We start from the raw sequence: 13,812 nt of genomic DNA, 5'->3' as shown, positions 1-13,812 counted from the left end.
ATATGTTAATGCTTCCCTGCTAACTTTGTCGATTTGAGCTCCATTCTCTAAAGTCCTTTTATACCCTCGATGAATTGGCAAAATATATCCGGAAAATTTGCAACATCAGTCTCGTGAAGCTAAAAGCGAATAAACATGGCGAAGAGTAGGGCTTTTCGTGCATGAATATTAAAATCTCTTTTTTTACCTTTAACAAAATTTGCATGCAGACATGTGCATTCTAAGATCTGATTAAGAACACAGCAGATGTAAACAAACGTACGGTTTTCTGTGCGCAATGGTTTGGATTTGTCTTGACTTATGCTGCTACTGCAGAAACCACGACGCTAAGATCTACTAAACTCAGCCTAAAAGTGCGCTTGAAGCCTGCTTCACCGAAAAAAATTATTTTTTAGCTTTAGCCGATAAAGTCTCAAGTAGTTTTACACGGAAACGTCCCATAGATGTATATATATATATAAGCGATGACCCTTAATAATATGTTCCCGTGGACAAGCCCTGTTAAGTTGTGGTGCCTTTCTGTAAAATGCTAACGTTTTCATTATATGTTTTGTTATTGTTATTATTATCTTATCATTATCAACAAACAATCAAACATCTATCAGTCACTTAGGCAATTTCTCTATCTACTTTGTCTGTTTACAAATGTATTATACGATATACCATCACCATGATCAGCGTCAGAACATCTCACGTGATCTAAATTGCGTGACAGATAAACAGTAGAGGACAGATAATACGTTTTGATAGTTTTCTGCACGAACGACGCTGTTTCACATTCATATACGCAGCTAACTTAAACTTGCAGTTAACCTCGTCACTTCTATCTTTCTCAGACCCATCGACGTTGCGTACTACCATACAGAGACGACAGCTTCGACCGAAGGGCGCATGCTGGAAAAGAATCGAATTCATAAGTCTAAGAGAAAAACAAATTATGAGGAAGAAAATGTAAATAGCAGAAGCGACTGGACCATAGTTTGCAATAAAACTACTCTTGTGTTCTGATGATAGAACTGTATCGGAAGACCGACTCCTACGAATCTACAATTTCAGGGGAAATCACATCCCTTTTCGCAAAGACATGTAAAGCAGTTAAGCCAGCTAGCTCAGCTATTCGTAGAAAATCTAAAGTGAATGTCTTGTTTAGAATTAATTTTCGTACTTATGGAACGGTTTGTCGTCGGCGTAAGAGTCCCTTGAGCTGTGGGTTTTGTGGAGTCGGTCGTATATGACGCGTGGTCGGATTGCCCAGAAGGTCCCATGGAGCCTGATGTCTTATTGAAGTTTTCAGTTCCTGAAAGTCCGGCCACCTGGGCTATAACGGGTCCGCCAGTTCCAGTCGATGGAAGTGAAGAGACCACACATGCAGGCCGTGGGCTCAAGGGACCTCTAGTCGACGCAATGTCTTTTCCAGTTTTTGTTTCGCTCGTCACAATACGAGGGACTAAAGAACCGGAACGAGAATTCCGTAGCACGGGACGAGGCTGATTCGTGCCCGTCAACGTTCCCGAAACACAAATTGAGCGCTGCGAAGATACCTGTTAGTAAAATTGTTTGTGCAGCCAATTTTGCCTATTATTAGTGCACTGCCTACCGCAATGTGCTGTTACATGTTCAGTTACTATTATTTTTATATAGCAATATATCCACTCGATTTGTTGACTTTCAATAACAGTCTACTGATTGAAGGCTGGGCAAATAAAAATTTACTTTTGCACTGTCTTACCTGTTCAGTGTTATTTGTCCCATTCGCAGTGACGGCCTGTTTGTAATACAAGCTTCCTGCAGTTGAGGCCGCGCCTGGCGGCAGTGAACAAAGTAATTTTAAAGCGAGGACAAATAGTACGAACATAGCCAGCGCGGACGCAACCACTAGCGGAGCGTAGTGCGATAGAAGCTGGGCCAATGATGAAATCGTCCTTGTAGATAACAGCAGTTTACGAAGGGTAGCCAATGGGCCTGACGGGTCAATCTTAACATTGAAGAGAGGCATGACAAACATTATCAAATACTCCGAGGTTATCAAGTCCGCCTACTCATTTATTAGATGACACTGACAAGAGTAACTGAAAACGAGATGATTCTGACCAGCAAACCCTAGCCGATCTCAGTCGCTCGGGTGCTTACCTCGCGGCACCTCTGGAAGACGTCGCAGTACCCGTTATAGTGGTCACAGGGTGTTCCCGGTTTGGCAAACAGGTCCGGCACATCGTACGGTGGGGTATTCCACTCAAATGACGACTTACACGCATGGCCTTCACCTGGCATTCGACAGCATAACTCGCAGGCCTTTGTAGGCGGATCTGACGGTTCTCGACCGCATTGGCACGACTCCAGACCATACGCCGTACAGATAGAACCAGTGCACTCCTGCCGTTTATTATTATTATAATTATTAGTATTATTCACCAACAACGTATTTATTTAAGATAACATGATCTTAATCACGAAGATGTCAGTGTGCAACACATATATGAAAAAAAAAACGAATGTCTGTTTGTCTGTCTGACCAAACCAACTCCTAAAAGTGTTCAAATAGCAATTATAGGGCTGCCTATAAGAGAGAGTCGATTGCATGAGTACTTCTTTCTTGGGAGCAGTTCCTTTTTCCATTCATAGAGCGTGATGTTAATTAAATAGGTTGTTTGTTTCCTGTAATATTTGCAAATGTTTGATTTGGTTTCAGGAACAGAATCATCAGATTAGCCAATCGCAAGTTAGCCAATGACTGATCCTATTCACGTACCTCCCGGAAGCAGAGTTAATATGTTAAAACTTGAAAAAGCCTGTAATGACGTTGTAAGAACGAATCAAAATCTGACATGTCATGAACGAGACAAATCTATAGTTGGGTGAGCTCGTAATGAACATATTAGAACCGGTTGATAAAATTTCTTCACGCGTTAAACATTATGGTAACTGCAATAAAAGAACCGTTGTTGTGCTTTATAATTCATGTTAGGCTGGTATAGTATCAGTAAATAAGATTAGCTAAATCAACATCAAATCAGCGAAGATTGCCGGTCCATATAATCTATTGATAGATCTATACATAACCAGAAGTCTCGTGTTCATATGTTTATCGATCCGATCCAAATTTGGCGGGGCGTTAGAGCTTCATACTGAGAAGAGTTGCGTATACCACGAAACCGGTTGGATGAGTACGTTCTGCCTTCCTAGACAAAGTGTGTTTTTCCATTCCTAATGCATAATGTTCATATGGGCAAAGTGCTCGTTTTTGCAATTTTTGCTGAATTGGGCTACATTTGAGCAGGATTTTGTCGAAGAATGTTTTCTACTGCATAGAACTCTATGTAGAAGGGTCGTTCTTGATGTTGATCAAAAGCCTGCTTTGAGACGAATGAAAGTGCAATACATGTCGCTGTATTCAAATCTGAGTTTCCATGCCCTCCGAAGAGCCAAACCTTAACGTAGCGCTTTATGTAGAAGGATCCCTTGTCGCCAATTAATAGATCTTGATAGACTGAGCCAAACTACCGTGCACGTATTTAAAACAGTAAAACGGATATCTCGGTGAGAAAATAATCAAAAACCCACAAGAGGATTTGCCTCGTTCACGTGACGATGGGGCAAATACGCGTTTCGACTTATTTTTGAACGCCTTTTTTAGCGAATTTCTTTTGAGTTGGAAAGTTGGAGCGACAGATGTAGAGGGTTCCGTGAACGATGTTCCTTCATTTAAAAGAATGCCCAAACTTCAAGTAAATATATACCTATTTATTAACAAAAAAAAACATTTAAAAAAGCCTCAGAAATCGAGTCAATATCCATCCCGAAAATCAATGCACCGGCCTAAACATGTCAGCTGAATTCATATCCATATCATATGCATCTTCATTTAACAGATTGTTCAACTACTCATTACATACAAACAGGAGGGATAAAACTGTTTAGCACTGACAGAGTTAATCTCAATGTAATAAGTGTAATGGTTTCTTATAAAATATATGTATTTTAATTCTGTAAGTTTCGGAAAAGTGCCGGGAACAGAATCAATAGGTTAGCCGACTTTATCGAAGACGACATCGATTAGAAGTCGATCGAAGGCCTATCCGATTTATGAACGTCCTTCAGAAATCGGCCGTCGGCCAATTCTATCTACGAGCGTTCCGGAAACAAAATCAATCAAACATCATTGAACAAACTGGAATCACGTTGTGGAACTGTACCGAAAGCCAACATATCACGGGCGAGACAAGTTTAAAGTTAGCTAAGCCTCTGGCGAGCAAGCTACACAAAAACCGTCGAAGGTTAAGAGGTCAGGCGGAGTAGGCTATTTGCAACAAGTTAATTGTTAATGTACACCCGACCTATAGCGTTTGTTACCCTAGGTGGATAAATCATATTAGTCGGTAACACAAAACAGGTACAGGACGAAGCACACGGGTCCGTCCACTAATATGACAAGTGCATAACTTTAGTAAACATTTTGGGTTATCTTGTTCGGTATAGAGACCAATCTACTCTTTAATGCTATAATTCTTAATTGCTCTCGGATGCACGTAATATAATCCGTATACATAACGATTTAAATAACGCAAATGACTAGACATCCGTCACGGACATGTCAGAAGCTTATCTTACCCCCATATAGCAAACGAATTCATCATTGCAGATAGTCTTATTTGGCTTGCTCACAGACGGCGGACATTTAGGACCTCCGCCGTCGCAGTAGGCAGAGCTTCGGCACCCATTGTCGTCGCGACACTTATCTCCAACTTTCAGGTTACACTCCGCCGTACAGCATGGGCCCTAACAATAGCAAGCAAAAATTAGGAGCACGAAATCATTAAAGATGATGGCCTGTAGCCAGTATGTGCAATGGGTAAGTTGAAAGACTTACTCATTGCGCAACTTAAATTTGCGTTGAGTGTGACCTTGGCAAACATAAGCAGAAGGCACAAACGGAGCTAGAGGGAGAACTTACTGATAGACCACTTATATCTGAATAATAGCCCCTATTCAGTAATGTTAGATACACTACATAACGCAATGGGCTTAAATACGCTTGGAGCGGTTTTTACTATCTAGATATTTTTCTAGATGAATAAAATGACTTATCGAAAAAATTAACTTCCAACGCCTTCTTCAGATATGTTCGCACCTATATTTCTCACGAGGCTTTTCCCATTTCTGAATACCATATTAAATCGAGTTCGGCTCTTGGTTCCAACAGCTGAACAGACAGGTCACCATATTCATGTAGAACCGTTACCGGGTTCACCATTTACATCTTTTATTTTCATATTGGTAAATTGCCTTAGGCCTGTCACGTGCGAATACCAAAATCGGTGAGTTATTAATTATCTTACCTGGCTCGGGCTGCAGACAACTCCTTTTCGCAAGGTACAAGGTGGTTGTAGGTCCAAGAGGTCACTCCCCGATTGCTCCCTTACCGTTCTTGCGCGCGCTCCTATAGCTGCGCCTTCCCCCATGGGGACGCAACACGACTCACGGCACTCGTCTTCCCAACCGCAGTCACACTCTTCATCTTCTTCAACTACGCCATTGCCACAGATCGCCCACTGGGGCTCTGTAGAGAAAACATCGAATGCGGCAGCCACAAAAAGCATAGCCAAAACAGGACTGAATTGAATACGTGTTTAATTAAGAGAACGAGTGAAAACGATCATCACATATCTATGATAACAGTAATGATAGACCCGACGCATACACAGTATACACGTACTACTCAAATGGGGTTTGCATAATAACATGAGACTGGAGTATATATAGCGTAACGTGCACGATGAAGGGAAAGCCGTCCTAGATCAATTGAAACTTTTTTCCAGGTAGAATGATGATTAGAATGTGGGGGAGTAGAAGAATGGCAAAAAGGAATGCGTTTGTACTGTACAATCCGCAATGAAACAGAGCTACCGTTATGGGTCTGCTCAATTGAGTCCGACTCTCACCGGAAAAGCATCCTTTAAGATTGCGAGCTTTGGCATTAAGCACGGCGTTGATTGCTCGTAAACTGCAGGGTGAAAATCTGTTGTTATGGGCTTTGTCACCTGACGTTGCATGGGCGAACATGATATAATTGCCCGCCTCACCTCCAGGCGTACAGATCGCGTCGTCTTTCGGATCGTGCTATTATTATTTATTAGAATGATGAAGATGCGTAGCCAAGAAAAAAACAAGACGACCGTTATGCGTTTGTTCCAATGATCGCCACTGAAGCTATGAAGTATGTATAATTTCAAGAACGGTATTATAGTTCATGCGGCCTAACATTCGTGCATGAATAATACACCTTTGCTACTATGTATCTCCTACAAAAATGCTGTACTATCAATTTGACAATAGGTCAGTGTCCATGAGTTGCAACCTTCACCCAAGATGTTGCCTTGGACGGCCGTTGCTAATTTCCTCATTCTAACAATGTTAGTCATTCATACTCTGATTTGTCATCTACGGAAAGCTGGACCTTCTCAGCGTCCACAGTTAAGCCGGAAATGTATTATACGATTCGCTTTAATTATAAATTATTTGGTCGACTGTTATCTGATTGATTCACTTTTAAACAAAGGCCACGTGAAAAATCTATGTCAACCTACCGGTGATCCAAAAGAATGTCCTATTTCGTGTGCCAATGTGACGTGAGACACAATCGGTGGAACGTGCTTGCCATAATTAAGCAGAGTAACAATGCCCGTGTTCAAACTTTTCAATGATCCCCGATAATGCTGAAAAACGTTCCCGGATTACCGAAAAATAGAACGTTAGGGACAGGGCAAGTAAGAAATGCTCAATCTCACTTTCGCCATATGCTCAACGGCAGATTGAGTTGAATTTAGGAGCTCTATATTTCAACTAGCATTCTTTGTCACACTTTTCGTGTTCGGTAAATTAGCTGTTTGTGCTTACCCCGTTCTTTTCACACACTCCACCGGCATTTTTTAGGTCACCGGTCCAAGCCAGGCCGAGTGTACCGCCTTCGAAATCTCGATATGTGAACATATATGCTAGACAAAACGCGTCGTAGTCCTCTTCAGAGAATAGCTCGAGGAACTTTTCAACGCCGTAGTTATCCGGATAACGATAGTCTGCGCTATGAAGGCTAGCTTTCGTGTGCACTTTTACCCGCTTGATTAAAAATGATATGTTATCTGCTCGACCATCCTGATCGAAGTCTGCAATGAAGAAATTATTAACATATTGAGCGGTATGTATGTGTTCATATATATATACGGACACGGATTATACTCGTACAGCAGCTTGCTCGTGAATCAACAACCGTAGATATCAGTTTTTTGGGACGTAAGTGATAAATAACTTCGTTTGCTGAGAACCAATGCTAATTGACGCTAGAAGCGCGCTTCTAACTACGAACTAGTAGCAAATGAGTTAAGTAAAATAAATGTATGAGTTGCTAGGAGACGAAAAGAACCTGTTTTAAAGTGTCTAAATGTTATTATTAGTTTCGCAATAAACGACTTTTCCGAAGATTGTTCCGAAGAATTCGCAACATGACTGCAATGAGAACTACTATGTATACATTTTTTAAAATATTTAGATCATTTGTAGAGATAATACCAAAAATAAATGTCTAGCTTTTAAATACCCTTCTGATAAAATTGCCCAAACATACATTCAAATTTCATTTGTTTTCTATAGTTGTCAAAATCAGTCCATGTTAGTTATCGTTAAATTCTCCTATCCAATACGCTCACGCGAATTAAAGCTAATATAGATAACAGCTGGAAGAGCTCTGTTCCCTTGTTTACCACTATGAAGGTTTGCTTAGCTGAATCTGAATGTGATTATACTAGGCTGGCTGACGATAATCATGTGAGATGGCCGGAAATCTCAACTACTAGAAATAACGTCGAAAATATTGATCAAAGAGTGTTAGTCGACCGTTCAATTGAGACTGATAAAGTAGCAAAGATTGTGGGCAGTTCGATAGGCAGAACGTGTCTGTCACGTAGTGACGGAAGACTCTGGCATGAAAAGGTACACCGTGTGCCCTTACGGCACATTAGGTCGCTCAAAGGACATTACATTTATCGAACACACATTTTCAAGGCCCTCTTGAAACAGTTTGAACGAAATGGGCTGGAGTTTTTGTTAATAATTCTACGTAACGAAGGTAGAGTCAAAGGGGTGGATTGTGAACAGCAAATCGGCCGCGAAAATAGGAGAAGGAGATCATCATAGAGCTTTTTATTGGCTATTTTGGAAAAAGAACGGAATGAAAAAGCGCATCATTTCTCTATATGCTGAAGGCAAAAACTGTAGAAAAACGGACGAATTTCACAAAAAAAGGAAATTTTGTATTATCAAGACAACGCAAAAATTAACTCATTGGGTTTGAACTGATTGACCATCTACACTATTCACCAAATGTGACCCCCTGACGAACTTCTTGGCTTCTCAGGCTCAAGGTTTTATCGAATGAAAACGTCGGTACATTTATCAACCCGTATTTTGCAGAAAAAGGTGTTAACTATTACTCGCATCGCGGCTTTGAAGGGATCAGAGCATTGCTGCGCACACTTACAAGGGAAGTTGGCAAGGACGCTGAAATAGCAATTAATGCAAAAGAGGACTGTGTTTTCTGTGTTAAGCTGAAAACTTCTCCAACTTCATATATGTTTGCAGTAGTGCTAGCTATATAATTTGTGCCCCGAAGCTAAGTAATAAAGCGCTTGGGCTTTGTATGAAAAAAAAATTAAGGGTGAAGAGAGTAGGAGTTCAGGCGAGAAAATGCTCTAGATGGCACATAGCAGTTGGATGCTCCCTTGGTCGTCGAGGCGCCGAAAAACCCGTTTCACGTATAACATTTTTTGCTCAGTGACTAACAGCAGCAATGCTTACTTTATAAGGGGCACAGAAAGCACTTTTGTGTAAGGTGAAATGCATATCTTACCTTATACGAAAAACAGCCTACAAAAAGGTACGCATAAATATCTGCATAGCTGTTTGAAAGTATTTCATGTGGGCCTTAACATGAGTCGCGATTTACGTTCCGAATTTCATTATCTTCAAAAGGTGGAGGTGGACGGAAAAAGGTAAATGTCAGTTGTATTTTCTTCACCATTAAAGCAACCCGATTCTTACCTGGCCATTTTTGCAAAGACTAAAAATCGTCCGTCACTAGCGAAATTAACGGTTTACCGAAACGTACTGCCATTCTCTGATTTTCGCAAAGCCCCTTGTAGCACATTCGAAACCATCGAATACTTCTTGCAGTCATTCATTGCTAACCATTCTAGAGCACACCCTTTTGTGTGTTCAATCAAAGAAGTCGTAGATTTACAAAGCGCAATTTACAGACGAAAATTACTGGAATAGAAAATAAACCATTTGAAAAAAAGGCACCCTTTACTCTGTCCACAAAAATAGAGTGATACCCGTCAACGTGCAGCCTATTAATATTTAGAGTATGAGGAACAATCAAAACCCGGCTACTTCCAGTGTACTTCATCTTGCACCTGTATACACTGGTGATAACTGTTTGAATTTACTGCAAGACTGCTTTATCACGTATTCAAGAAGGCTACTTCTGATCTTGTTTCCCCACCTGCACATTGTGGTATAAGAGCAAATCTTCATGGAAGTTTTTATGCGGTGCCACCTTCCCAACAGACCCTCAATAGACGTAATATTCCGTCGGCATGAGTGTTTTTTTTTAATTCTTGATCAAAAGCTCACCGTTATTACCTGTATGTCGACCAGGTACAATTACGGACAAGTCCAAAAAGAGGATCTTCGTGCATCGCTCAAAACACCTTGTTTATCCATAGATCGCGAAATCGTTGTGGGCTTGCGAGACCCACACATGTACATGACTAACCGAGCGTCATCGTTAGGTGGCAGAAATGAGGGTTCTCCTGCTACTCTCAATGTGTCGAGTTTTACGTTCGGCATCGCTGTTGATTAAGGCTCTTCAGTTACTCACTTTAATCTAGCGCTCATTCCGCGACAAGCGTTTTTATAGGTTCCGCAAAGCTATCGTAACGTGCCGTTTTCTAAGTTCTATGGCGACCAACCGACCGTCTAAGCTGTCTCATCCGATAAGGTGAATGGCCAGCACAGTGATGTATATACAGACGGTACAACCATCGACACTGTTTAAAGACCTGACTTCTGAAAACTTACTACAAACTGTTTGATCGTTAGGGATCCTTCCCTAATCCGACTTGCGCTCATGGGACGCCACATTTCAACCAACATCTAATGTTCTACGACTCGTATCGTTTGGAGGTTCTGCGGAGATGTATGCCGCAATATCCTTAGTAACTTACAGGTTACTTAGCTGAAAAACTTTCAGCAATGGACACGGTTTCAAGCCCTAGCCAAAACCACGCAAAACCTCGTGCCATGAAACGACGAGTGGTTTTCTTTACACTTAGACAGGCGGGAACATACAAATTCCTCGTTATAACAGCCTTCTTCGAGACTAATTTTCCTCAAGGTAAACCTATTGACCTTTCTTATTTTCCTTGAGACGACTATCGTCAGCGGCCGCACGCGACTGTTTAGTTGACGACCCGTCGATTCGCCGCAAAAATTTCAATGGTTCCTTGCAGACTTCTGCTAGGTAGTGTAGCAGCTTTAAGCAGCCAACACAGTTGGAATATGGCACTACGGTTCGCCTAGACTTAACAACAGTGACTCCTACAGCCGGCCATACTACAGCTGCCCTAAAATGGACGGCTTCGTCGGTGTTTCTGTTAGGCACTCGTTCTACCCTTATATAGGAACTCATGCATATATATAGCTTGTCAAAGGCTATTTGAATAATTATTTAAATAATTTTTAACTATCTGTAGCTGTGACTGTAGCTATAAGCGTGAAAGAAATAAAAAGTTCATAAACGAAGATGCCGTCAAATGCTAAAGGTTAACGCTAAATAATTAAGTTTATATTCGAGTTATGAGAGGGCGCGTAGAATCTATTGGAGTTTGGTAAAAACAGGAACGAAAATAACCGACTGAAGACCACAGAGAAGGTAGCCTGTAGACCTTCAACGGATGTGCGGGTTGATGTAATTCTGAGAGTAAAACAAAGCAAGGATAATGCGTTACTTATTGACTTAATATAATAGGGATCCCATACTGAGTTAACAAACCCCAGAGCACATGTTACACACACAAATACAAAATACACAGAAACAGCCGAAAACGAGTGTGGTGCACTCTTTAGAAGTAAACTGCGTAACTATTATCAACAAAAACTACGCTTCAAGCATACCAATGCCATAGACGAGATACGGGTCAGTCTACACGGCTTGCCAGAGATGGAACAGACCATCACATCGAGAGCTGAACAGGAAAATACACGACTGCAGTGTTAGTGTCGAATAGATAAATGTTTATGCTCATAATAGATATCGAAAGCACTTGTTCTTACGAAATCCTTGCCAGAAGTAGAGCGGTCAATGTTACCACAAATATATAATTTCAAATTTTTGAATAGCTTCATATGTGATGTGGGGCAACACATTTAGTATGGTTATTAACGCGTGACTCCGTTTCCGCATTTGAATCATGGCCTCGATCTAGAACAGAGTTGAGCGGTAGATTCAGCCTCCATATTTACAAGATTCAAGTCCGTGTGATTTTGATAGCGTGCATGCTGTGTCGGTAAGAGACTCAGTGATATCTGTCCAAAATTGTCTTAAACAAGCCGCTGGCAACGAGATTGGGTACATTCATGTAGTCACCGAGTAAATTGATGCTGAGAAAGTCCTAAACTGTTAATCTCAAAAAGTAAACAATAGAGGGAGAAACCTTAGCGTTTACCAATGTATCACTGTTCCGCATTATATGACTTAAAGATAATTCCTGCTTTTTAAGTCCGCCAAAAAAGAACCCAGATAAACCAATAGATATGTATTAATATTAGTTTATTATACAAGTCAACAGTTGTAGGCTTTATTATTGCCTTTATTGTTGTTGCCTAGTGACATCTAGCGAGTTATCATAAAGCAACGACTCTTACCTGTCCCTTTGTAGATGGAATTGACTTTATGCACGTGACGGGTCATGGCTTCAATGCAAGCCTCACGCGTGCCCATCCGCTCAAAGAACAGATGATCCGCTTGTAGGTAAAGCATGCAAGTAGTCTTTCGGGGGTCCACTACAACCCCACTCTTACCACCCGATCCCCGCTCTGTGGACACCCACATCGTCCGCTGAACTGATCGGATTCCATAACCAGATAACGACGAACCGTGGGTTCCCGTAGAATCTAACGATACCTAAATGTTAGGGGTCGTAAACCATTACATTCAGGTGATTGATTACAACAGCGGCCTAAAGAAAAACGTTGTCAGAAATACAGGCACGATTTTGAAATTATACGCATTCAGCACATATTAAATAGCTATGTGTGGCAATTTTTCGTTGCCAGTAATGTTAACATAGATGACTATTATAAAGATAGTGGTAACAAAATTTAATATGGATTATGTTAATTGTTTGAATGATTCAAAGTATGCGAGAAAATCGTTAAGGAGGCCGCACTATCCAGGTTCTGTAATACAATAAGGTTCCAAGCTAATCACTGACAAAACGTTTCACTATAGCACAGACTGAAGTACAAACAGTATAGATAAGGACAAAAACAACTATAGATGTAGGTTATATGTAGAATAAAAATATCAGCAGACAATACCTGTCGATAGCGTAGCATGTCGTCCTCCTGCTCGACCGTTTCAACGATTTGCATCTCACTATCGTTTTCGTGAAAACCTATAAGACGTAACAAAACGGATTGTTGATTCATCTTAGAATCTAGACTCCTTATTGGTGCCTTGAAAAAGGTAGCCTATTTCAAGTTTATAATTAGCTTCGATCAACGCATTTAGTATGAATAAACTTCTAGATAAGCCCAACCCAATTAAATGAACCAGAGATCCTCAAGCCGAACTTATCCTTCGTTTAAGGAACATTACAAATCTCATAACTGGAAACGGACTAGGCAGTCTAATGAAAGCATTATTCCTTACATTGCCTGTTTGATGATCCAAATAACAATTAGCTCTTTACTCCATTGAACTCCTATAAAAAATGTTTTTCATTCTTGCACGGTTTTTTGTTATCCGTTACATTATATATGACATGTATCATTATAAGTCTCGATCCTACATCCCTTTTTTGAACCAATTCTGAGAAAGAGGGCTGAAGAACTCGTATTGCCCCTCAAACTTAGTTCTCTGCCGATATTAGTAGATTTTTTAAAGATATTTTAGAGGGAAAGAGACCTCTATACCAAACCACAAAAAAATTAAGCAGTTTTTTATGCTTAACCCCTAACCTTCGGATTCCATTTTTCATGTAATAGTCCTTCACACGCAAATGCCGTAAACTTAAATCCTAATCTAATCATAGGACACACAGGAAGCGAGGAGCGGACCTTGTGCTCACATCACATATGAACTATATTATCAATTCGATAGGACAACTGCTTGTGACTGGCGAAGAATATTGTACTAATATTGATGTTAGCAGAAAACGATAAACTACTCTAGCAGTGGCCGTGAGACTATCGACGTTTGTGACCGGGAGAAGCTGCTGGTTTATTGCAGTAAATCTGTTTATTGTGTGTCTTCATTCATACAGATTCTTTCTAATCGATTCACGTGATTGCGAAGTGTGCTGAGCGTCCGCCTGCATTTGATGAAAGCAAAGGTCACAGGTCGCAAATCATCAAGGCCCTCCTATACGCGGTCAGCTGCTACGGCATCGTGCCCTTACTAGCTACAATGTCCGCTTGCCATGACTCATGAGAACTGTCTCTCCGTCAATATAGTGACCTCAACGGTGACTTTTCGAC

At 40.8% G+C, this 13,812-nt stretch overlaps 1 protein-coding gene across 4 annotated transcripts in view; it reads right to left on the bottom strand.

Moving 5' to 3' along the window:
* Positions 1-6: 6 nt before the first annotated feature.
* LOC111253857 (disintegrin and metalloproteinase domain-containing protein 10-like) overlaps positions 7-13,812 on the bottom strand; it is a 33,474-nt gene continuing 19,668 nt past the window's right edge. For 3 of the 4 annotated variants that reach the window (XM_086974826.1, XM_022813987.2, XM_022813986.2), the window contains 11 exons: positions 12,652-12,728; positions 11,977-12,235; positions 6,895-7,160; positions 6,585-6,713; positions 5,940-6,117; positions 5,337-5,557; positions 4,609-4,776; positions 2,131-2,373; positions 1,730-1,975; positions 1,166-1,541; positions 7-894 (listed from right to left, as the gene is read on the bottom strand). In XM_086974826.1, the coding sequence (XP_086830952.1) occupies positions 833-894; positions 1,166-1,541; positions 1,730-1,975; positions 2,131-2,373; positions 4,609-4,776; positions 5,337-5,557; positions 5,940-6,117; positions 6,585-6,713; positions 6,895-7,160; positions 11,977-12,235; positions 12,652-12,728 (2,225 nt within the window). In that variant the 3' untranslated portion in view covers positions 7-832. The remainder of the gene's footprint in view (positions 895-1,165; positions 1,542-1,729; positions 1,976-2,130; positions 2,374-4,608; positions 4,777-5,336; positions 5,558-5,939; positions 6,118-6,584; positions 6,714-6,894; positions 7,161-11,976; positions 12,236-12,651; positions 12,729-13,812) is intronic. The other variant, XM_086974827.1, reaches the window with a different exon arrangement.

The sequence above is a fragment of the Varroa destructor genome, unplaced genomic scaffold (assembly GCF_002443255.2).
Source record: "Varroa destructor unplaced genomic scaffold, Vdes_3.0 BEIS01000007.1, whole genome shotgun sequence".
Taxonomy (NCBI): Eukaryota; Metazoa; Arthropoda; class Arachnida; order Mesostigmata; family Varroidae; genus Varroa; species Varroa destructor.
The sequence above is the reverse complement of the archived record's forward strand: the minus strand, read 5'-3'. Positions and strand labels throughout refer to the sequence as shown.